The 25,424-nt window shown below is 40.0% G+C and overlaps 2 protein-coding genes across 4 annotated transcripts; both read right to left on the bottom strand.

The window, feature by feature from the left end:
- Positions 1-273: 273 nt before the first annotated feature.
- LOC110964798 (serine/threonine-protein kinase pim-1-like) lies at positions 274-5,451 on the bottom strand. Its single transcript, XM_022213635.2, has 10 exons — positions 3,925-5,451; positions 3,567-3,695; positions 2,801-2,977; positions 2,257-2,346; positions 1,996-2,090; positions 1,859-1,906; positions 1,533-1,751; positions 1,265-1,445; positions 997-1,172; positions 274-917 (listed from the first exon to the last, which is right to left on the bottom strand). Exons 1-9 carry the CDS (start codon positions 3,941-3,943, stop codon positions 1,030-1,032), a joined length of 1,101 nt encoding a protein of 366 aa, XP_022069327.2. The 5' UTR covers positions 3,944-5,451; the 3' UTR covers positions 274-917; positions 997-1,029.
- Positions 5,452-5,574: 123 nt separating this feature from the next.
- On the bottom strand, positions 5,575-23,695 carry c5h6orf89 (chromosome 5 C6orf89 homolog). Of its 3 annotated transcripts, none has more exons than XM_051948147.1 (8): positions 23,615-23,695; positions 16,706-16,972; positions 15,401-15,566; positions 13,065-13,213; positions 11,310-11,461; positions 10,600-10,735; positions 9,212-9,335; positions 5,575-8,128 (listed from the first exon to the last, which is right to left on the bottom strand). In XM_051948147.1, the coding sequence occupies exons 2-8, from the start codon at positions 16,892-16,894 to the stop codon at positions 8,046-8,048; spliced, it is 999 nt and encodes a 332-aa protein (XP_051804107.1). In that variant the 5' UTR covers positions 16,895-16,972; positions 23,615-23,695; the 3' UTR covers positions 5,575-8,045. The 3 variants fall into 3 exon arrangements, with proteins under 3 accessions (XP_051804107.1, XP_051804106.1, XP_051804108.1); XM_051948146.1 differs by lacking the exon at positions 23,615-23,695 and adding an exon at positions 18,856-19,020; XM_051948148.1 differs by lacking the exon at positions 23,615-23,695 and adding an exon at positions 18,741-18,841.
- Between the last annotated feature and the right edge of the window lie 1,729 nt (positions 23,696-25,424).

Raw genomic sequence — 25,424 nt, 5'->3', positions numbered from 1 at the left:
CATCAAAAGTTTCACTGTGATATATATATATATATATATATATATATATATATTTCTCTCACATTTTCAAGCTTTAAAACGGGTCCATTTTGACCCACTGGACAACATGAGGGTTAAATATGTAAATATTACAGAGCAAACAGAGAGCTGAGCTTTGGACTGAGCCAGGGCTGCAGAGAACAATATCACATATACTCATGCCAGCTGCATTAAAGTCAAAATGCAGAAGAAAAGGAGATAAAAAGCAGTAAAACTCCTCTCAACATGCTGAACTCTTGTTCCAGATGTCTGTAACTTTATTCATGTGTGAAGCTGAAGGAGGAAACAAACCTGACAACCAGCAGCAGTGCAGAATAATCAGACATCTGATAGTTTGTTAGTGGATTAAATCTGAAGTGGTAGAAACTAGTAGATACGAGGTCATTTTCTGTTTCGTCGTTTCTGACTGACGACACAAAATGTCTTTCACTGTAAAAAAGTAAAACTTTTCTGTAATTCAGAGCAAAAAAATCTTCAATATGAAGAAAATAGTTCACTGAGCTTTTATCCAAATGTATTAGTTTTTTTATTGTTCATAAACTAGTCTACTTTCAAGTTGTTTTAAGTCCAACGACAAGCAGCCGGGTCAGACGGTGCAGGAAAGGAGGGGTCCAGGTCCTTTATAGGTGGACTGGGAACCGGTGGCAGCAGGACCCCTCTGGAGGCCGGGCAAGAGGCCGGACTGGAGACCGGTGGAACCCCTCTGGAGGAGAAGGAGGAGACCGGGCAGGAGGCTGGACTGGGGACCCCTCTGGAGGCCGGGTAGGAGGCCGGACTGGGGACCGGGGATCTGAGCCAAGGGTGAGTCTTCAGCTGCTCTAGGGTCGGGCGGTAGTTTGATAACTCTGTCAAACACAACTCCAAAAAATCTTTGCAATCTGAAGAGAAAGAAGGAGAAGAAAATGACCAAACAGAACCACAGCAAAGATTTGCCAACGGGTTTGGAGTTTTTCTTACTGTCTGACAGGTCGCTGCTGATCCTCAGCCTGTTCATGAGGAATCTGCTGGTCTCAAAGTTCGCATACTTGTGAACCATTTCATACAGAACCACTCCCACTTGCCACACCGTCGTTGGGCCCGCGGTGTATGTATGGGAGTAGTACCACTCAGGGGGGAGTTCCGATCGATGGTGCCTGAAAGATATAGACGTAATAAGAAGATGGTGAGAATGAGAAGAGGCTTTGATTGGAAGTCCCAGATTGACGGTGGAAGTCAGACATTGTACCGTAGAAGACGTTATAAGATGATCCTCTGTTAAAGACACAGCTCAGACCAAAGTCGATGAGACGAACTCGTGGAACATCTGAGCCCGTCTCAATCAAGATATTCTCCACCTTGATGTCCCGGTGGAAAATACGGTTTTCCAGGAGATGTATCGCTGCATCGACCAGCTGTTTCGTTATAATCTAACAGAGAGAAACAGTTGGATCAATACAGTGTTTTCATAATCAATAATTACAAACACACAAACACATGAACAAGCAGCTGCTCACCTTGGCCTCCTCCTCTTCCAGACAGCCTCCATTCTCCATAATGTACTGCAAGAGGTCCTGAGCAGGGACTGGCCTCTCCAGCACCAGGATCAGTTGCTGCTGAAGATCATAAAAGTCCAGCAGGGCCACTGGTGCCGACTTCCCCGCTGAACCAGCTGATCCACCACCAAGTCTTTTCATGATGGCCACCTCGACAGAAATCAGCTTCCCATTCTTGTCCTAAAACATCACGACCAAGGAGAGGATGAGGGAGAGAAGCTTCACAGAAAAACAGAATCCGTCAGAAATGAGTGCAGCGATGAACACAGCAGCTGGAGTTCACTTACTCTGTGCTTGCAGAAAATTTTGTCCTTTGGGACATATTTGATGGCTACCTAGAAGACACAAACAGGACTTTGGTCAGCACTTCTTCACCATAAGGTGTGTTTTATCTTGTGTATGACAACATGTGTGGAACACTTACTGGTAATAGATCAGCTTTACGGTAGCCAGCATACACCGACCCACAGCCTCCTTCTCCCAGAGGATTCTGCTGCACGTACTGGGCTTCGAATGCAGCTAAAAACACACAAACACATATTTATCTTTAGTACAGTTGTGACAGTCATCAGTGTTTGCACTGAACTCATGTTAATTCAGCTTTAATAGGAATAATCTCCTATATCTGATCTCATATCAAGGCTCATTCTGAAGTCAGACCCTTCATTAATCTCTAAATACTGACCTATCAGGGCTGAGTCGTCTCCAGTGTCCTCATTGGTCACCTCCAGGTCTGAAAAGTACCTTCTCTTTTTCCTCCCTGGTTCGTCGGCATCTATGGTAGAATAGTATATAATATTAATATGATGGATGTAAATGGAATTTAGTTTGTCCTTCACACTCTCAATAATGTCCAGGTTTCACTCTCAATTTCTATTGGAATTAGAGCCCACATTGTGATTATTCCATCTACTCCAACATGTTTCTGTTGAATTTTTCCAATGCCGGAACAAACATTTACCTCCATTTTACCATCATAAGCTCAAAAATGGCAAAACCTGAACAGGAAAGACCCAAATTATCCATACAAATAGAAACCACATGAGGGAAGTGAAAAATTGTTTAGTTTTTGTCATTTTTCTGAACTTTAGTCTGTTTAGACCAATATACCAAAACCATATATAAAAAGCACACTAAATATAAGCCCATGCACTGCAAACTGATAGTAGATGTTCTAACTGATGATATATATATTGTACAAACAATTTTAATGGGACATGATACTCTACCGGTGTCCGCTGAGGTGGATGGAGACTCTCCATCCACCAGGAAAACATCCAGGGGTCTCCTCTTCTTTGCTGAAGGCTCCTCTCTGTCTCGGCTGGTTTCCCATTTACTTTTATTTTGGTCATCATGACTGACCGTTGTTCTTCTTCTTTTAGGCTGGTCTCCTTCAAAGAAGAATACTACAAAACAACATCGATTTGTTGTAAATTGTAGTTTCTAACTGTATGAACTCATCTGTAATCTCAGCTGAAATCTACATTCTGGAATTATACAAGATCTTATTTCAAAAACAAATATGTGTAAACTTACAGAGTCAATACCTAATTTTCTGTTAATTTTGACTCATTGGATTTCATTTTTCAAATATATCTGCAGCATCAAATTTAAATAGATCAGTTTCACTTTTTAAAACATCTGAAAATCTTTGTGAAATTATACTTTTACGAATGCATTTTAACCTCTATTCGTCTTTTTATGTAATTTTTTCATCTAAAATTTTATGGGCACTGAAAATTACAGGTTTTAAACATTATTTTCTATTAGTCTTTCAAATATGCAGTAAATTTGTGTCATTTTATCAATATTTTGGTGATTTCAAAAGTAAATTCCACAGAAAATTTCCAAAAAAGTACAGATTTTTGCTCGAGTTGATGAGTAATATAATTAAAAATAAACTAAATCTCAACCTGTTCAATGCAAACTGATAAAGTGTGTTCTAACTGATGGCATATATTGTACAAGCAGCTGTAATGAGACTTGATAATCTACCTCTGCCAGTGTCTGTTGAAGTACATGGAGACTCTTCATCTTGGAAACCATCCAGGCGTCTCCTCTTCTGTGGTTTTGCAGAAAGCTTGTCAGAGCTGGTCTTTCTGCTTGGACTCTTAGTCCTGCTTCCTACAAGAAAAGTACCAAAGAACGTTATATTTTGGTGAATTGTAGTTACTAACTGGATAAAATATCTATTTTATCATCTTAACCTCAATAGAAACCATATCTGAACGATTAAAGTGTTTGAAAAGTTTAACTCTTGGTACTAACTTCATTAGCTCTGACTCTACCTGATAAATCATTTGCATCATTAACAAGTGATCGCAGGTTTTTTAAATCAGGATTTCTCACTTACTTTGACGTTTGTCTTCCATCGTAGTGGTTTCTGTGGTGGTTCAGGAACAAAAAAACTGTGGGAACAAGTCAAAATGCAGCTTGTGTGTCGATCGGTCTTCCACTGTGTTCTGAGGATAGATTTAAGCAGCTTGGAATGTTGGGGCACTGTGCATCACATTGGAGTGTTTCAAAAAGAATTGTTTACATTCAAATTTGATGGCAAACTTGGAAAAAGCTGGAGTAGATCACCATAGAAACACATTAAACAATGCAAAAAGTATACTGACAGTCAATAGAAACTTTGAGGTAGAAATGTAGGCAGAATTCTACTTGTAGGGGGGTTGTAATTATTCATTGTGGATTTACTGATGATCTAGTGCCCTGGTAGTTGAGATAATGATGAGTTGTCATTTTGTCATGATTCATTGCACATGGGTTGGTCACTTTGCAAAAGTGAACCAAATACACACCAAGCAATACTCAGTGAGTATCTGCACAACTTGAGAATGGGTTTTGAAGGCCTATATAAAGGCCCAAAACGACGTCAAAAACGTCTCCGGGCACTGGGTATGGTGGAGGCCGGTTTGAGCTACACTGATGTAGCCAGGCGTATGGGCTGTTCCCAACCCACAATCAGAAGCCTGGTCCAAAGCATGCGCCGATGGATTGCTGCCTGCATCGAAGCAAATGGAGGCCATACTCTGTATTGACTGTTGTGACTTTGTGTTTGGCAGGTGCCGTTTTCTTTTGTGAAATTCTTTATTTTGAAATCATTCTTGAAACTTTAGATTTTTGTTTCTGTATGCCAGTATGCTAAACAAATGATTCATATGAAGAAAATCCGGTTTCGGGCTTCAAAATAAAAATTATGTTGAAAAATACGGTCTCAAAGTTTTTAATGACTGTCAGTGTAGAATGAAACCCACCAAAGTGTTGATATCAGCTCGTTCTCAGTCATCTGACTGACTTTCCTGCCTGTTAAAATAATCTCAGTTTGTTTTAATAAACTGTTTGTATTGATGGAAAAGACAAGCACTTCAAAGACTAAATGCTTGATGATTGTAGTCATGCTGTTGATGGCGTCAGGTTTGGCAATGTTTAACAACCCCCATTTGTCATTTGGAAACTCAACAAACCTGAATGGGCTTCAGATCGACACACAAGCACACAAGGCGAGGCACACAACAGGCACACATCAGACATAACAGACACAAACACACAACATATACACGTCAGAGACAACACACATGCAACAGACACACAATGTCTGATATACAACAAAAAGCATCAGACATAACAGACACACATCAGACCTGCACACAGACACATTAGACATACACACACACCAAGACACAACATAAAATCAACACCAGACATAACAGACACATCAGATTCAACAGACAGACAACAGACATAATAAACACACAACAGTCACAGAACAGACAACCACACAATGTCAGGCATATAACAGACAGACACACATACACAACGTCAGACACGCAACAGGAACACGACATCAGAGACACAACAGACACGCACCACCAGGTCTCAAACACAGTGACTGCTGACATCATTAAGGACGACATTTAAATCATCTGTAAACAGTTTTTGTGTTTTTCTTCTGAAGTCTGACTTCCTGTTTAGAAAAATCCACCAGTTTGACCTCAGATGAAGCAAATCCAGCTTTTAATTTCTTATAATAATGATAAACTCTGAGTCTCTAAGCAAAGCGAACATCAAACATCCTTCTGCTGCTGAAACAAACGTGAAATCTGACCAACGCCGACTTTGGCAAACTGGATCAACACCCACCAGACTTTACAGCGAAACGTAAAAACCCGATTCTGAACAAAAGCTTCCTCTGCTGACGCTCACAAGCAAAGATCAAAAATAGAATATTACAGCTCAGACGGATAATCTGACGTATTTACAGGCAGAACAATAAATAACAGAAGCAGCTTCCATCTGAACCAACATGGTGGTTTTTCATCCGTAGACGTTTCTAAAGGTTTAAATTACCGTCTCAGTCTGTGTTAAATCTCTGGAAATGTGTTCATTCGGGCCAAAAACTGAGTTACATTAAACATTTTGACTGAATTTTGAGAATTTCAGGTGTTTTTACACTTCAGAAATTCTTTATTTTACATTTTAAACAAGCATCTTATCTGGGAAGTCATTTTAAGGCTTCAGTGTCTCCAGAAATTAAATTCCTAAAGTCATGAAGTTTGGTGAAACCACAGACAGGATAGTTTCTATCAGATCTACATGACTTAATGGATCCAGCAGAGGACACATTTTTAATTTTTGACTCCTGAAAATAAGAAAAAAGGCTAAATTTTTAATCAAAGGTGGTGTTGAAATTCCTTTTCTGCTGGAGCCATTTAATCCTTCATATCTACTGGAAACTACCCTGCCTGTGGGTTCACCAAACTTCAGGGCTGTAGGAGTTTAATTTCTGGAGAGACTGAATTCTTAAAATGGTTTCCCAGGTGCTTTTGAGGGTACAAGCTGAGAAATTCCAAGTGTGAAAATATATAATTCTCAAAATTCAGCCAAAAATATTTTCCAGAGTTCAGTTTTTGGTCAGAAATAACAAATAATGAAACTTTCCCAGCTGTTTTAATACATCCATGTTGAAGTCCAGCAGATCCTGACAGCAGAACTCCTGTAAAGATCCCAGAATGCAATGCACCAAGGAGGAGGAGGTGCTCAGTGATTGGATGGATTGGAGGCTCCCTGCTGGTTCCAATCTGATTCCAGTTTCACTTTACATTAATCAGATGATCATAAGTTAACAGCCCTCAGTGAACTGGGGGATTTGGATCCAGTTTTCCAATGACAGAGTCTAATAATCAGACTCGGCTTCTATTTCACGTCGTGTTCCGTTAACTCAACATCAGCGCTCATTGAAAACAAATTAATTTAACCCTCTGAACCCCAAAACCATTGGCGGGTTTGAAACACATTTTGTCTCTAAAAAGGGGGGAAAAAAAGCCAGCACCATTTATGAACCAGAAGCATTTTGCGACACCATTCTTTTCTTTTGGAAAAGAAGCCAGATCTCAGCTTAAAATCATGATATTTCATCAAAATCACTTTTAAAATATCTCATTTAAAAATTTGCCAATAATGAACCGTGTGCTCTAATCGAATTCTGTAAAAAACTAAAAATTCGGAGCTCCTCTTTGTAGCCGTGAAGCCATCAGTGACTCAACTACGACCAACAGTCAAGTGATAAAAATTCTGAGTTTTCAGCTGAACTGCAGGAAATGTTTTAACAGAGCAGAGAGGAGAAATGTACAGGAACTGAATAAAAATGTTAAGAATTCAACTATTAAATTACTGACTGTAAAGTGCCATTTTATTCCAGTGTTGGCAACTTTCCTTCAATATTAATGAAGGTTTTAATTCAACGCATCTGAACAGTTGGAAAAAAAATGTACAATTTGATTCCATATATTTTTTTTTTAATTAAAATTTTTTATAACCGTGTAAAATAACGCAGAAGATATTTCTGAGTTCTCTCTCCTGCTATGTTTCCGTAGAAGTGCAGGACTTCATATTGCAGTGAAAAATGCACCACAGTGGGGAAAAAAATAGTGCAGTGATGAAAAATGAGCCCACGAGGAGAAAATAAATGAGCTGCAGTGAATAAATGAGACCACAGTGATGAATAATTAACCAACAGTGATGGAAAGTGTAACAGGAGCGAAAAGAACCAACTGTTTGGGGTTCAGAGGGTTTAGAGTCTTTTGTGGCTCCAAACGGCCACATTTGAAGATAATTTTCTGTTTCTGGCACTGAAAAATACAGGTGTCCATTTTTAAAATCTCCATTTGGGGATCACTTATGAGCAGCAGATTTATTATTGAATCAGTCTCAGATGTTGCCGATTTCATGATTTAGCTTGAAGCTATGGCACGAGCACAGAAGATGTTCAGCCGTCGTTCCTGGACCCTGGAAACCTGCAGCAGTTCCCTGTATCCAAATGTGAACAGCGGTTTCCAGCCATCCAAGGAGTAAAACCACCGGGTAGGGGTTGTAAGGCATCAGTGGGCGGAGCCACAGGAAAGCCGCCGAACTCCCAAACGCCTTCGACATTCACCGACGACCTGCTGAGTCCTGAAGCCGCTTCGGAGGCTAGAAGGCCGAACCGTCGCAGATGATATTCTGACCTCGACCCGGGAAGAGCTCCATCTGCCAGTACCGAGGGTCGGCGTACACTGCACAGGTCAGAGGAACGACAGGTTTAGACTTCACTGATGTTTTTAATCATCACAGACACTCCTGTAAATTCAACTACAGACATTTCATCTAAGGTTGGATATCAGCTGATGATGGTTTGGCATGTTTCCGATCATCGGTACGGTTGATAGATTAAATGTGCTTCTTCAGAGGGCCGTACTATGAAGCCAGCTTCACATGGTCGGCCTTTCTTTGTGTAATTCAGCTCCACAAAAACTAAAACCTCAGTCAGAGTTAACAGATATCATGAAGGTGTTCATCAACTTTCTTTCTCGACTCAAGTATTCTGCTTCAAACTCGCTTCTTCTGCACTAAATAAAACAATCAGCATCATCAGTTACCATGGAGATCTAGCTGTGCAGCATCAGTTACTATGGAGATCGAGCTCCGTGGTCTCAGTTACCATGGAGATCTAGCTCAACAGCATCAGTTACCATGGAGATCTAGCTCTGCGGTCTCAGTTACTATGGAGATCTAGCTTTGCGGTCTCAGTTACCATGGAGATCTAGCTCTGCGGTCTCAGTTACCATGGAGATCTAGCTCTGTGGTCTCAGTTACCATGGAGATCTAGCAGTGCTGCATCAGTTACCATGGAGATCTCGTCAGGTTAAAGAGAACTACCTTCCTGATACAGAAAACTTTCTCGCTAATCTGGCTCTGTAGTTCAACCTTCTGGTCTGGAGATAATAATTTATACACACAGGACAATAGTAATGTTTATTTTTCTATTATCTATCAGAATTATTGGTCAATGGTGCAAAATATATATAATTATTATTATTATTGCTGTTGTATACAAGGTCAATTCGTATGTACACGAAAACTACTTGTCATCTCACAGTAACTGATGAGTGCTGGTCTCAGTAAAAATGTAATTTTGGTAGAAAACCACTTTTGTCATACTTCACTAAAAATCCTTCCACAGTTCAAAGACATCAGACCACCAGTTAACTAGTGAGTAAACACATTCTCATCATGATGCTGATTCTAGAAAATTAGTCTGATATTTTTGGTACAGAGCCCTTTCTTGCACTGAGTCTGTCTTGTTCATGCTGCTTTACCCATGTCTCCAGGCGTCAGCCACAGGTTGAAGGAGCTGCAGTGTTTCTGGCAGCGTTGAACCGGCAGAACTCGGACCGTCGGCAACCCCTCGCCCACCACCAGCCAACCCAGCACCCCGACACCCTGAAACACAGGAAACAGCTCAGGTCAGAGGGAGAATCTGCTGAACGAAGGCACTGCTTCAATAAGCAGCATTTAGACACCAACATTTAGCAAAAATAAGCGTAAAAATGTGACTTTTTCAGGTGAAAGCTGATTAATGATCGAACACATTCCAAAAATAGATTAAAAGGCATGTTATACATGTTTTAATAAACCAAATTTACACCATTTATTTGCCAGAAACCCGACAGAACCAGCAGATGTTTTGTTTTCCAAAGGTCCTTGAACATATCACAACTTGCTGTTTTACTGGGAAAATGCGCCATATTTGAGCTGAAAATTCCCATAATTCTTTAAAACATTTTTATTCTATGCATCTCATTTATAAATTAACCAAAAATTAACAATTTGCTCCAATCAGTTTCTGTAAAAAACTAAAATTTCTGCACTTCTTACCACAACCATGAAGCTGTTCATGACTCAGCTATGACTGAAAGTCATGTGACAAAAATTCAGTGTTCAGCTGAACTGCAGGCAGTGTTTTTATCACAGCTGGGCAAATTAAAGCCTCACAGCTGCACCTCAGAACTCAGATTTTTTTACAGAATCAGGTTTAGGAAAACAGATTATTTTTTAGCTTTTTTCAAATGAGACATGTAGATTAAACTGATTTTAATTAAACATCACAAATTCAAGGTTTAATTTGGTTCCGTTTTCTGACTAAACGGTACATCACAGATGAACAGTTCCAAGGACCGACGGACAGTTCAGAACAGACAAGTCTCTCTTTTTAAACAGTTTGCTTGCTATAGCTGTGATAAACTTTGTAACTTTGCTACATTGGTGAATGATGGAGCACCGAGCGCCTTTTTGTCTTGTCGCTCCATCAAGTACCTGCCTGTCAGGTTCAATGTGTGTTTTCCAATGGAATGCCAAATGCAAACATCTTCCTGCAAAACTAATCCAGCCATGGGTATAAATAAAGTAGCCTTGAACCTTAATTTGGGTGATTTTTGGTAAAATAACATGGCTTTCAGATTCAAAATCTTAAAGAATAATTCAAGTTTATTGTGCGTTGTTACAGTTCAGGTACCATTTTTGCTGCCAGTGAAGTTTTTATTGCTGTTATTTTTTCATCCAATTATTGTGTAACTTTAGCATGCAAAGCTGGATTCGTCTTTTTTTTGCACTTTTTCCGTCTCTCTGTGTGAAGATGTCTGGATCAGTCGACTTAGCTGGACTGAGCTGAACTGAGCTGGACCCAGGAGGACCCAGGAGGACCCACCTTGCTCTGGGAGTTTGTGCTGTGTGTGACCAGGCAGCGCTGCAGGATGGTTCCTGCACTGTCCAGCAGGGGGCAGAGTTCAGCCTTTGGGAAGAGCCATCGCAACACCTTCTCCCTGGTCCCAGACCTGAACCTCCTGCACACAAACCATCAAATACCACCACATATTCTGCACATTTTGAAATAATCACATCATAAAATAATCAAAAGGACTTCCTCAGTTTTGTCAAACAGTTAATGAGCTTCACTGGAGATGGAAACAAGTTCTGTGAAAAAGTTCCGACACAGCAAACATTTAACTCACATGAATGTTCAGCTGTTTCTGGACAGAATGAAACATGTCTGATACCTGCTGACATTTAAGAACAATTATAGATTGCCAAATGAAAACTTCAGTTTTTCTCTCGTAGATGGACAAAGTTTGCATTACAGACATCTTTGCTGGTGTTAAATCGTATCAGAAAGGTTCCAAAGTGTTTGCACTTCCAGTAAAGAGCTTTTTTTTTTTATATAATTTTTCCCTCCAAAATCACCCCAATCATTCTAAAAAGATTAACCCTTTCCAAATACAGTTATTCAAGTTATACTGCAGAAAAACTGAATATCGCAGTATCAGGTTTTTCCTGCAGCCCCTACTGGACCTGATCAAGACCGACAACTGAGAACCCAGTGGATCTCTGAGAACCTTTACTGCAAACACAGATCAGTACCAGAGCAGGGTGAAGTTTGCGGGTCCCTGAGGGAGTCCGAGGTTGTGGTTCTGCAGACCGTCGTCCTCCTCCAGCAGGATGGACATGGAGCCTGAATGGGCCAAATAGAGCTCCTCCAGCTGCTGCCGCTGAATGCTGAGGGACTCACCGCCCTGCACAGACCAGCAGGGACACACACAAACCAGTAAGGACGCACACAAACCAGCAAGGACGCACACAAACACAAACCAGCAAGGACGCACACAAACCAGCAAGGACGCACACAAACCAGTAAGGATGGACATGAGGGGTTCAATTAATCAAAGTTCAGCAGCCCAAAGTGGTTTACAGCAAAAACAAGAGAACAACTTAAAAAGAGTAACTGAAAACAGAGACAGCAGTAAAATAGACAATAAAACTGTAAAAATAAACACTTTCATGCCGTGTCTTTGTTCTGGTCACAGATTTCAAATGTTTGCAACAATAATTCAACATGAAGATGATAAAACCAGCCGTGAGTTGATGGATTATTTCTCTTCTGCAACCTTATAGTCTCTGAAAACTAATTTTTAAAGGAATTAACTGAAACTAAATGACAGAAAAACACACTGGGTGCTTTTTATTCCACTCATTTATGATTCTACAGGTCCCCTCTGCTCTCCAGATTCAGAAACTCTTCATCATGGAAGACCTTCAGTTCTTTTAAATAAACTTTTAGAAAATGAGGAGGGTAGACAGAGGGAACTTTGTTTACGTCCTCACTGGGAGGTAAAGATACCAGTAAAGGATGTGAGGATATAAACAGAGGCCACTTTAAGCAGTTTCTGAGCATTTGTGGGGTTTTTTGTTCCTTTTTTCCTCATGTAGGTATAAAATGCTGACTACATACTACAAACATTTAACTATTCACATTTTTAATTAGTTTCCACGCTCTGGATAAACGCTGCCTGCAGTTCAGTCAAGAAGTCCCTGCATTTCTGTCAGCTGACTGTTGGTCGCAGCTGAGTCACTGATGGCTTCATGGTTCAAGGAGGATTGCAGAATTTTGTGTTTTGTCCCGGAATCCGTTTACAGCAAAAAGTAATTTTTTGGCGATTTTTTTTAATATAAAATAATAAGAGCATCATTTTAAGCTTAGATTTGGTTTAGTTTCCTGATGGAACTCGCTGTCACAGATGGGTAGTTTATGGACTTTGGTAAGGTAGGAAATGTGACAATTCTTTCTGTTTTCACAGTTTCTAAATCTAGTAAACGGTGTAATTTTTTACAATTTTTTTGTTAAGATAAAATGCTTTCTCTATCTGCCAGAAGGTTTTGGGGTTCAGATAGTAAAAATCAGTCCTCAAACTGACAGAAAACCCTGATTTTTTTAAAGATAAAGTGTGTGATACTTATGATGATTACTAGTATCAATAACAAACCTGTGATTTGGTGACATTAACCAGCAGAATGATTGTGATCTTTCTAGCTATAGTCACTTTACACACTGCGACATTTTTTACTTTGTATTATTTGTCATTTCTATTTTACTACTAACTTCGGTGTAATTGTGTATATTCCACTAACCTGTCTTTGTTGTACTCTGGCAAAAAAAATTCCTCCAGAATGAATAAAGTAGATCTTATCTTTCTATTTAGACAAACGTTGCTAAATGCATTCAAAGAAAAACTTCAACTTTCTACAACTCTGTCTCCACTCTTTTTTTTTGTTTTGTTTAAAGCTGTTTCTAACCAAGTTTGCATTCATGATTCTGACATTCATGAGGTGACCTCTGACCTTCAGCAGGACCAGCTGTGGACCTCGTCGCAGCGTCACGGTTCCTCTAAGGCTCTCTGGAACTTCCAGCACCGAGGAAATCTCTGCACATCCAGAACAGTTGACCAGGTTCTGCCTGAGAGAACCGGCGCTCCACCACTCATGGAAACCTGCAGCACAAACAAGAACAATGACATCACTGAAGACAGGTGAGATGTTTAAACACTGGAGCTCTCTTTCAACATTTCTGCATACAGTGATTCATTTATTATAATAAGTTATCTAAAAATCCAATTAAAATCACAATTAGTCATCAGTTTATATTGTCTAAGGCTTCAGTGTCTAAGGAAGTGCTTAGACACTCCTCAGTGCAGCCGAGAAGCCACGAGTGACTGCTGTGACCAATCGTCATATGATAAAAGATTCTGTGTTTGTGGCTGAACTACAGGAAGTGTTTACACAGAGCGGAGAGCAAACTAATCTAAAATGTAAAAAGTTAAATATCTGCAGTATGTAGAGTCATCCTAGTTTCTTTTCCCAGTGTTGTTAAAAGCTGTGGACACTTAGGAAAATGTTTGATGTGTTGATTCTACACTTGTTTAACTTCTTTTTTTTTTTATTGCTCCACCAAGGAACAAGGCAGAGTTATGTGACAATCAGCCTTAAGTTGTCTGTCTGCCTGTCTGTTAGCAACATTACTCAAAAACAGACTAATGGATTTGGCTGAAATTTTCAGGGAAGGTCAAAAATGACACAAGGACCAAATGATTAGATTTTGGCAGTGATGCAGCTTATAGTCTGGATCCACAGATTTGTTAAGGATTTCTGTATCATTGCCAGATAGCATCACTGTCACCATGACTACAAGTGAACGCTACATCAGCTGCCTGCTGACGATCACATGATTGCGATGCTACTACAAATCCACCGCTGAGGACTTACCGGGATTTATCTGTCGGAAATGACTGAGCAGCCTTGGCAGAGTATTGCTCTCTGAGTGCTGTTCATGTTTTTTTTTTGTAATTTCTGTCATTCTAACTTGAATCTCTAAATTTCCTCTCATTCTTCATCGTTCCATATGGGTGCAGGATTTCATATTGTAGTGAAAAATTAACCCGCAGTGAGTAAACTCAAGAAAGAAGGGGATACATAGACAGATAGATAATTCATATTCCCCACCAAAACAGTCAACATGCCGTTTAGTGCCGTCCATTTCCAGTTGCTTGGTTCTGTCACAACTCGGGCTGGGCGATATGACGATAGATATCGTCTGGACGATAGAAAATGTCTGTTTTACGTGAAGATCCTATCGTTTATATCGCAGTGTCGCAAAACACGCTTTACGGCAGTATTTTACGTTACCGACGTGCCTTACGGCAAGCCCAGGCACACGGCGGTGTTGCCAACTTAGTGACTTTCTCACTAAATCTAGCGACTTTCCAAAGCGTCCTAGCGACTTTTTTTGTCAAAAGTGACTAGTCACAAATCTAGCGACTTTTTCTGACGTTTTGGAGACTCTGACAGGAAAACTCGGATCATTCTGCAGTTACTGTCCTCAACGAGCAGCAGGTGCTGCTGTGAGCTTCTCCCCCTCCCAGAGCACAGGCTGTCAGTCCGCAGCAGACCCAGTGAGGGGAGGGGGAGACCCACATCACTCCGCGGCCAGACAGCAGATGAATAGTGCATGCACAAAGTCACTACAGATCCCATCCAGACTTACAGAGCGGGATATAAATGAAAATGTTTCTTCACTGTCATGCTAAAATAAACCACAGCATTTAGCCTCTAGTTCAAAAACATATTTTGGGTGTTTTATGCTCACTAAGAGGGGGAACTTCTGTCATATGGCGGTGGTTTGGATTTAAAAAGACCGACAAGGATCAGACTACCGTACTTTGTAAGGTATGCCGCTGCCCGGTCCCATTCATTCATTGAATTTACCAAAAAATATGCTATATTGTTATGTATATCGTATCGGGATATAAAATTTTGGTCATATCGACCAGGCCTAGTCACAACCGGACCAACTGCACATTTGTATATGCGTGACCTTAAGTCTACTTGGACAAACTGCCTGAAATGTGCTGCCAGACGGTTCGCGGATTTTTAGTCATTCTGCGCTGCAGATGCGTTAAAATTTTAAATCAGATTAATCCTAATGATGGATTAATCCACATAAAGGCGTTAATTTTGACAGTCCTGGTAAAAATTTAACAGGAGCAAAGAAAAAACACCCAGAAGCTGATGTTTGGAGTTCAGAGGGTTCAAACATTTCAACAGATGTCTGCATGTGTGTGTTTGTGAGTGAGATCAGAAATCTAAACATGATAAAGACTCTGAGCTTTCAGGCTTCTCACCCTGCAGGTTGTACTTCTTGGCGATGGGCAGAGACAGCAGGCGGACGTGGCTCAGAGGAGACGACCAGTTGTAACAGCCCAGGTTGACCAGGCCGAGCTGGGGGGCGCTCTGGGGGTAGGTGAAGGCCAGGACCACCACCAGCAGGAAGCCCACTGCCACCACAAACTGCACAGGCCATAAACACATCACAGCTCTGACAACCAGCTTCAGGCCTCACAGAATAAATAGGAGCAAAGGTTTGAGGACAGAACTTCACTTACAGTCAAGTAACTAATTTTACAGCAAGAAAATAAAATATTCTCGTCAAGAAAAATGACCTTATTCTTAAAACATCGTTCACCGGCTCATATGTATACAACCTGTCAAACTAAATCCTCACATAATTCACTTTCTGAACCACAAAACAGCACAAGTAGACATGTTATTTTTAATAAAACTACCAAAGTGGCACCATTTATCAGCCAGAAGCTGTAAAACCAGATAAAGTGTCAGATTTTCAACTTTTTTGATGGTACTTGAACCTATCGTGTGACTTCATTGAGACAATTGAGCGAATCTAAGCTTAAAATTATGACATTTCATTACATCTCATTTAAACAGTTTCACAAAATAAACTGTGTTTCAACCAGCTCTAATAAAAAATGTAAAATTCTCCACTATTCTTTAAACTAAAAAAGCACAAGTGAGTCATCTGTGACCACAAGTCACATGACAAAAATTCTGAGATGTTTTTCAGCTGAACTGCAGGATGTGTTTGCACAGGGAGGAAACAAGTAATTAAAAATAAATATAAACAAATAGATCAACAAATAAATAGTTAAATATCTGCAGTGTGTGGAGCCAACAATTTTCCATTATTGGTAACACCTGAGGAGTTAGAATAATGCTAAACTTGATGACTGAAGGGTTTTAGTAATTTTTTTTAAAATAGAGAATTCCAACTTTAGTTATTCTTTTTTTTTTTTTTCTTATTTCTATCCTTCTGTGGCACAGAAGACATGTCCCACATGGTCAGTCCATTCTCTAATGCTGAGCCAGCGCTGTGTAGAATGGTCTGACTGCACCTCAGATCATTCTAGGGAAAAACTGCTCTGATTTGGTTGTTTTTACTCTTTAAATCAATCACAATCATCTTGGGCAGGTGTATGACTTTATATTGCAGTGAATAAAGAGCCCACAGTGAGAAAAAAATGTGACAGGAATAAAACCATTCAGAAGCTGCTTGTAGATCAGAGGGTTAATCTATTCTATCTCCTGTTGACTGGAGGTTTCATCGGTGTCTTATCTGCTTTGGGATGCCTGACCTTGATGGTGGCCCTCAGGATGGGGAACTGAGGAGGTTCTCTTCTGGGTTCGTTGGTCTCCAGGACCTGCTTGATGAACCTCTCGATCTCCCTCTCCGACATGCCGTAGCGATACCCTGACTGGCGCAGGATGTCGATGCTCTCGGACAGCTTGTCGTAGATGCACGGTTCGCTCATCGTCGTCCCCATGGCGGCGGCAGTGGCGGCGGATTCTCGGTCAAACGCGTCGATGTTCAGCTGCTGGAGGCTGCAGGAGCGTCATGTCACCTGTGAGGGTGTCCAAGAGGTTAGCTATCATAACCAGCACTTCTAAATGGTGCAAATTATTATATGTAAGGTGATGTACCGTTATCCAGTCAATCATCTTGTTTTCTATCATATGCTGGTATGGTAACCTTGGCGACAAGAACTTCATTGCAAGGAGAGTAAAAGTAGCCTCTAAAGCGGCTGGGTTGTGTTTTAACAGTCTTGAAGATATTTTTAATACACAAGTTAAAAGGAAAGCACACTCTATTCTTATGGATGGTATTCATCCTCTTAATCAGGAGAAAAAGTTGCTCCCCTCCCGCCTTAGTCTGGCAGTACCCCAGGCCACAAAAAACAGGTACAAGTTCTCCTTTGTGCCTCCATCTGAGCTACAAATGCTGAGGAGGTAATGCAGTGTGTTTCTGATGCTGCACTTTATTCTGTTTTTATTTCACTTTATTCTGTTTTCCTGCTGCTGATTTTTTAAAATTGTTTCTATTGTTTGTTTGTTGTGAACGCTTGTGTCACTGCTGCATAACAAATCGCCCTTCAAAGGACAAATAATAAAGCTGAAGTTGATGTAGCTGATCTCTTCTACAGCAGAACTTTAGCCACTAGAGCTGAAAGATTTGGGAGAAATCTCTAATTTTTCAGAAAGATATTGTAATTTAATTTTCTAAAGTCAAACTTCTGTTTAACATTCACTGTCTAATATATGTAAAGGTCCCACTTTGTGCCTCGTATCAGCAGACGAATTAAAGCCTCCAGAATGTTCCTTTCAGTGTTTTAGCTCCAAAAACAAAAGATACTACATGTCTTCTTGGCTGGATAACTCCTGGTTTAGTTTTAAACAGGATGGGCCTTTTTAATTGACTTCTGCCAGTTTATTTCAATTTGTCATTGTGAAAAAAACCTGCAGAAAATGATTTGATACGGAATTTCTATTTATTTATTTTTTTAATCTCAGAAGGCATTTGATATATGAAGCTAAAACTTGACATTCAGTTTATGCTGTATAAAGTAATCAGAGGCAGGTGGAACAGAAGGTTCTGATGATTTCTGATGGACTAATAACACTGAGAAGGACATGTTATGAATGTTTTATTTATAAATCTGCTGTTTGGTTTTAATTAGCAAACAGACATTTGGTCTGTAAAACGTCACTGAGGGCTTCAATCGTATAAAAGCAGCAAATATTTCCTCTTCAGAAGCCACAAGTCAAACACTTTCTTCACCTGAACGATGAATTTATCGTTGAAACGTTTCTGGACGTTTTCAGGAAACAGTTAAACTGTAGCTTTAAATGGTGCTGAGCTGATGCTGGCAGCTCCCCCTTCAGGAAGAAAACTCTCTCTGGTTGACAGAATCCTTGTTTCCTCTATTTCTGTGTAGAAACTTCTAAGTGTTTTAAAAGCTAGAGAGGCTGTTAGGTTGAGGGAGAAAATAGAAATGTTGCCTTCAGATCTTCACAGCTTTAATTTTACACCCGTTAGTTTTTATGACAAACAACATAATAAACACAGATTGACAGCATTTGTGACCTTTAAACACAGATGTAGACGTAGCTTCCAGGTGTTTGCATATGAGAAACAACAAACTAATTTTCTCTCTTCTCCTTCTGTTAGCTGTCATCAGAAGCAGGGACCATTTAAACCGTCATTAATTCAACCGAACCACAACAAACCGTGACACCACAATAACTAACGCGATATTAAACTATTTTAACTTGTGAAAGTGTAACCGTGTTAGCTTATGTGGTGCAGAAAAAGCTAAAAAGAAAGAAAAAAACCTGCTCAGAGCTGCGTCTTCTCTGCCCACTGACAGGTTAGCTCGTCTCTGTTAGCTATGCAACACTTCCGGTTTCCGACCACAAACAAACTCCAACAGCAGCCACAAGTTCTCACCTCAGACTGAGATCCTCCACCGAGCCGGACACCCTCTCATGTCTAACACTATTTCCGCAAACAAATCTATTTTACCGGACAAGTAGTTCGTTAGCTAACGGGCATGGCTGCACTGACAGAGGCTTCTGCTGCTTCTTCTTCGGCTTTTATTGGCGGGTAGCGACAAGCAGCGCCCCCAGCGGGTGAGAAGTAAAGCCACAACGTCTGACAATGTTAAAAAAAAATCTTCACTAATTTTCCCATATTTTTAAAAAACACGAAAAAATATGTAACAAAACCACAAAAACTGACAGCGAATCCACGTGTCTAATGTGAAAAAACAAACATTAAAAACACGTAACTGTGTTAAAGAAAGTTGTTCTTAAAAAAACATAAATACAATCAGAATCAGAATTACAATATTTTATTGACAAGTAGGTTTTCACAAACAAGGAATTTGAAATGGTGTTTTAGGGCAGTCAAACGGTAACATACAGATTAAAAGTGTTGCTAGTCGTAGTTAATAAAATAAGTGTAATAATTTGAAAAAAAAGTGCAGCGGTTGAAAAAATAGGTTCAATAATTAAAAAACGTGTAATGGTGAAAAAATAAGTGTCACAGTTTTAAAAAAATAGGCGTAACAGTAAAAAAAATTGTAATGGTTAAAAACTAAGTGTAATGGTTTAAAATATAAGTGTAACAGTAAAAAAAATCAAGCGTAAAAGTTAAAAAAAATAAGTGTACCAGTAAATAAAATTGCATAATGATTATAAAAAATAAGTGTAACAGAGGCTGAATAACAGAAGAATTAGTTACAGATGTCTGGATAGTTTGAAGGTGATCAATAATAATGAATACATTAGTTTGGAAGTGTAGTACACTACTGCTATTCTCAGCTATTTTACAGTGTTTTTGGTGCTCCGGTTACTGGAATATTTCTATTCAGACTTATTTGCTTGCTAAATGAGAGATATCTTGTATTATTACCAAAGTTCCTTCACAACAAAAATGTTCATTGAATGTGTTAATCAGTGTGTAACAACCAAACATTAGTAATCTGTCAAAATACAGTATTTGTCTTTATTTGATTGCAGGATTATTGACTAGTGATTACTATCAGTGATAACAGCTGGATTCACTTCTGTTGCACTGAGTTTCTACTTTGGAGCCTGAATTTGTGTTTATCGTCCTTCTTAAGTATATTTGTTTCTTAAATAAGAAATATTTTGCTGTTCAACTTAGAAAAAGTTCAATTGCTATAAAGTAATAAATATAAATGATTTTGTGTAGAGCTGCAATCACTTCTGTTGTAAATATTTAAAAAATACAGATTTTTCTTTGACCAAAGTAAATAATTTGTAGAGAACAGAGGATGAACTCGAAGTGAACATGGTATCTTCTTCTTCTTCTTCTGATTTCCAGCAGACTAGGTGCCCCACGGCACATTGCCTCTCTTGGTGAAGTCTGAAATCGCAGCTACTATTAAATCCTTAGCAGATCAGTGGCTGCCAGAAAGTTCAAAATCCCCCTTATGGCAAAGTTCTGTCCCTTGGACAGGCTCAGAACAGTTTTTAAGTTGATATTACTCCCACATATTGGCATGATAGTACGAAACATCTGCTCTCTCTTGTCTTCATACAGTGGACAACCTATAAGGACGTGTTTAACAGTTTGAGGTTGTTTGCAGTGGTGACACAACCCATCTGGGTGTTTGCCCATTTTAACCAGATCCCACCCAAGCCTGCAATGATCCAGTCTCAGTCTGGTTAAAATTACAGCTGTTTCTCTGTCTGTCCCTGTGTACACCGCTGATGGTTTAACTGATGGATTAATTGAAAAATAATGGCGACCCCTTGTGTCCATTTCCCATATTTTTTGCCAAACAGCTGTTGTGTATCGATTTATTGATGACTTCCACTCAAGTGGTCCTGGAACTGGTATGACCTCTATTTCTCTCTTTAAAGCCCACTTTGCAGCCATATCAGCAGTCTCATTTCCAAACACGCCCACGTGAGCTGGTACCCAGAGGAAACCAACACTCCCCCCCGCTCTCTCTATTCTATATAGAATAGTGAGTAGCTCAACAATGAGATCAGGTCTGGCACTACCTCCACTAACTAAGGATTCTAACGCTGATGCTGAGTCCGAACACACCACAATTTTGTCTTGTTTAGTTTGTTCTACCCATTGCAATGCACTTATTATTGCAGCCACCTCAGCAGTGTACACAGAGACATCAGGAATTCTTTTGTAATACAAAAATTCAAAACTTGGCACAAAAAAAAGCAAACCCAGTCTTTCTATTTTTTGGATCCTTAGACCCGTCCGTATAAATCTGAATAAATCCCTCCCAAGTTGTGTCTAATGCTTTGCTCACTAAATCTGAATATCCCAAGCCTGTCTTAGCAAGAGTCATCACAGATAAGTCTACCTCTGGAGTGGGCAGGACCCAGGGAGGAATCTCACTCCATACTAAATGTGGAGCCACCCCCACCTCTTCTAATTGGAGCCTCTGCAATTCTCTATACATTTTATAGACAAAGGGCTCCCACTTCTTCTTAGCCCCCCATTCCCAAGATTCTAAAACCTGCTTAGTGGGATGTCTACCCGGATACGCAATTAATTGAGTGACATACTGCATAGCCAACTTTGATCGTCTGACCGACAGTGGGGTTTCTCCCATTTCTACTGGTGTTGTTCGAAGAGCTCCACAGCATACTCTAAGTGCCTTTGCCTGTATTATATTTAAATGCTTAAGATGAGAGTGAGCAGCATTGCCATAGCATATACTACCATAATCCAATCTTGATCTAATCATTGCCCTGTATATCATAAGCTGTGTTTCCCTCGACGCCCCCCATGAGCTCCCTACGAGGAGTCTCAATACATTTACTATTTTTCCACAATTATTAACTACATTTTTGATTTGCTTTTTCCATGTTAATCGCTCATCAAAGATTACACCGAGATACTTAAAATTCTTAACTCTCTCAATTGGTTGCCCATACATTGTTAGGCCTTGATCCCTAACTTTTTTGTTACCAAACACTACATATTTTGTTTTTTCCACTGAAATACAAAAGCCCCACTTCTGCCCCCAAACCACAATCCTATGCAATGCTTCTTGGATCTGAGATACTACATGAGCCGCATTACGCCCCTCTTCCAAAGTGCCCCATCGTCAGCAAACAATGACGTCTTAAACCCAGGGCCAACTTCATAAAAAATGTTATTTACCATTATATTAAATAAAACGGGACTAATGACACTGCCCTGCGGCATCCCATTATCTACAACTGTACCATCAGAGAAAGAGCTTCCTACTCTCACCTGAATAACTCTGTCTTGGAGAAAGTCCTAGACCCAGTTTAACATCCTTCCCCTTATTCCTGAGTCATAAAGCTTGATTACTAGTCCCTCTTTCCATATCATGTCATAGGCTTTTTCTGTGTCTATAAAAGTAGCCATCAGCACTTCCTTATTTTTTAGAGCTTTCTTAACTTCAGAATCTAGGCACAATACAGCATCCATTGTGCTTCTCCCTTTCCTAAAACCACTTTGCTCTGCGGAAAATCACCCCTCACTCTCTAATTTGTGCACCAGCCTGTCAGTCACCATTCGCACCATCACTTTACATAACACTGATGTTAATGCTATAGGCCGGTATGATTCTGCCTGTGTAGACTCCTTATTAGGTTTCAAAATGGGAACGATAACTGCTTGCTTCCATGACTTAGGGAGACTACCTTCTGCCCAGACATAATTAATTAAGGCAAGAATTTCTTCTAAAATACTGTCTCCTACTCTTTTTAAAAACTCATAACTAATTCCATCCTTACCAGGCGCGGTTTTCTTTCCTTTACTAATAGCTCCTTTAAGCTCCTCAATTGAAAAGAAGAGATTATACACATCTGCATTATCACTATTATATCTTAACTTATGCCAATGTTCTCTTAAAGTCTCATTTTGTTTCCTTAACCCCACCTCTCCAAGATTCTCCCCACTGTGGACCCTTTTAAAATGACTTTCTAACACTTTAGCTTTCTCTATGTCTGAAACAATTGATCTGTCATTGTGCTCCAAGATTGGCACCTTTCTACTTCGAGATATACCTGCCATATAATGGACTGCCCTCCAAACCTCACCCACGGACATCTCTGCTCCAAGTTGCCCACAATATCTCCTCCAACACTCTCTTTTAGCCTCCTTAATCACCCGCCTAGTTTTAGCCCTTAGTTTCTTATATTCAGTAGCTATCTCCTGGGTTGGATATTTCCTCAGTTGCCTAAACACACGATTTCTAGCTGTGACTGCCTCCTCACAGGCTTTATTCCACCATGGCACTGGGACTCTCTTCTTAGGGTCTTTCTTTTTAGGGACACACTCATTCGCACATTTCATAATAACATTACTCAAACTCTCACTCCACTCATCAACCGTTCCACTATCATCTATTTCTCTATAGTGCTCATCACATAACCTGCTAAATTTTTCCCAATCAGCCCTTCCATATTCAAAATACTGAGGGATCACTTCTCTCTCAATTACCAAGTCTTTCCCAAACTTTAAAAAGATTGGGAAGTGATCACTCCCAATACTTGACTGGTGCAATACATTCCACTCTCCTACCCTTGCTAACTCACCAGACACCAGTGCTAAATCAATACATGAACTTGCCTTTCCCCTGTCAGGTCCGGCAAATTTATGTCTATTTAATTAATCAACAAGTATTCAAACTAAATAAATTACTGTACAGTATCAAGGGGAGTCTTATACTTACGAACTCTCCTTGGAAAAGCAAACTTGTATGGCACAATGCAGCAGCCAGATCCTCATTCTGCCTGCTCTGTTGCCGGACAGGACAAAAAAAAGAGAGAGAGAAAAAAATCAATACATGAACATGTTCCAGTTTGAATATTAAACCTTGTATGCCTTCCATCATTCATACACACTAATTCACTGTCATCCATAAAATTTTCCACAACACACCCATTTGAGTCCCTACCTGCATTTCCCCAAATGGGATTATATGCATTAAAATCCCCCACCCACACCACTGGACTGCCTACCTGTCTTTTAATCTCTTCCAGTTCAATAATATTCATTTGCAAACACGGATTATAAAAATTTACAATATAGATCCACCCACCTTGACCCCATATCCTTATTGCCACACACTCAAGTGAAGTTTTTAAAGTAACTTTCTGATATTGCACATCTTTCTTTATAAAAGTTGCACAGCCACCTCCTGAATGGTCTTCTCTATCAAATCTAACACTTTCATATTCTGTGATTACAAAGTCCAAACAAGATTTAAGCCATGTCTCTTGTATACACACTATTTCTAGTAAAAATGTAAGATCATCTAAAAATTTATTCAACTCCTGTCCATTTGCCAATAGGCTCCTAGCATTCCACTGAATAATGCTAAACATGTAAAACTACTAAGTGCCCTCAACTTGATCCACCTCTATGTGCCCTTCATCACTAAATTCTGAAATTTGTGACCAGAGTAGGTCTTCCAACCCCTCCGCTCTCCCCTCTACCTCATGTCTCTGTAGAATAGGGGGTCCCATTTCTTTAAAATGTTTTTTAGCGGCCTCTTCCACCATTTTTGTCATATCCACCTTCTGTGTAATACTTTTAGCTGCCCATAAAACATCTACCATGAATGCCACCAGAGACTGGGTTGTGAACCCTTGGTGGTTACCACCCCCATTTGGTCCTGTCCATAGACTGTATATATAGTGGACGTAGCATCTGGCTCCAGAATTGAAGACAACCCGGAAGTGTCAAAAACTTGCAATATCACGCCGTCCGCTAGGGTTGGCTCCAAGAAGCTTTTTCTCCATAGACCCCAATTCATTTTAGGAGAAAATAAAATTTGATAGACTGATTTTCTACAGCTCAGGATTTTTTTCCCGTTAGTTTTCATGGTCAAAATGAGAGATCAGGTGGCCGATCTTAAAATAAATCAATACTGAATTTTAAATAAATCGTTAAAGTTGGCGGAGCCAGGGGCGTGGCTATACTTGATGGACAGCAACAGAACCCTCTGCGGTAAAACGTGGGCGGGATAAGAGAGTCCTCAGCCAATCCTGCCCCTAGTTGCTCCCCGGTTCACTCTTTTTTTTATGATGCTTTTTACGTCACTGGCTCCAAAAAATCCAAAACGGCGACCAGGAAGTAGCAAAATCCGGGCTTCATTTTCTCGGTGTTGAAACCAACGGGTGACGTCACGGTTAGTTTACGCCTGGTCCTGTCACAGCAGCCTGTGCTCTGGATGACTCAGGTTTTCTTACCGCATTTACTTTTTTAATTGCCTCGGCATAGGACATTTTAGATTCTGCTCTTATCTTTTCAACTTCAACTGCTTTTTGATGGTATTCATACACTTTAGAAGATGGCATGTGGCTACCTCCACAATTGCAACATTTGGCTTGCTCAGATGCACACTCATTGAAGCTATGATTTTTTCCACACTTTCCACATCTGGTTGTACCTCGACAGGCTGCTGCCACATGACCAAAATGCTGGCACTTATAACATCTCAGTGGAGGACAAATATATTGCCGAACTGGGTAACTCAT

This window comes from Acanthochromis polyacanthus, chromosome 5 (genome assembly GCF_021347895.1).
Source record: "Acanthochromis polyacanthus isolate Apoly-LR-REF ecotype Palm Island chromosome 5, KAUST_Apoly_ChrSc, whole genome shotgun sequence".
Lineage (NCBI taxonomy): Eukaryota > Metazoa > Chordata > Actinopteri > Pomacentridae > Acanthochromis > Acanthochromis polyacanthus.
Note: the sequence above shows the minus strand (reverse complement) of the source record. Positions and strands in the feature narration are given on the sequence as shown.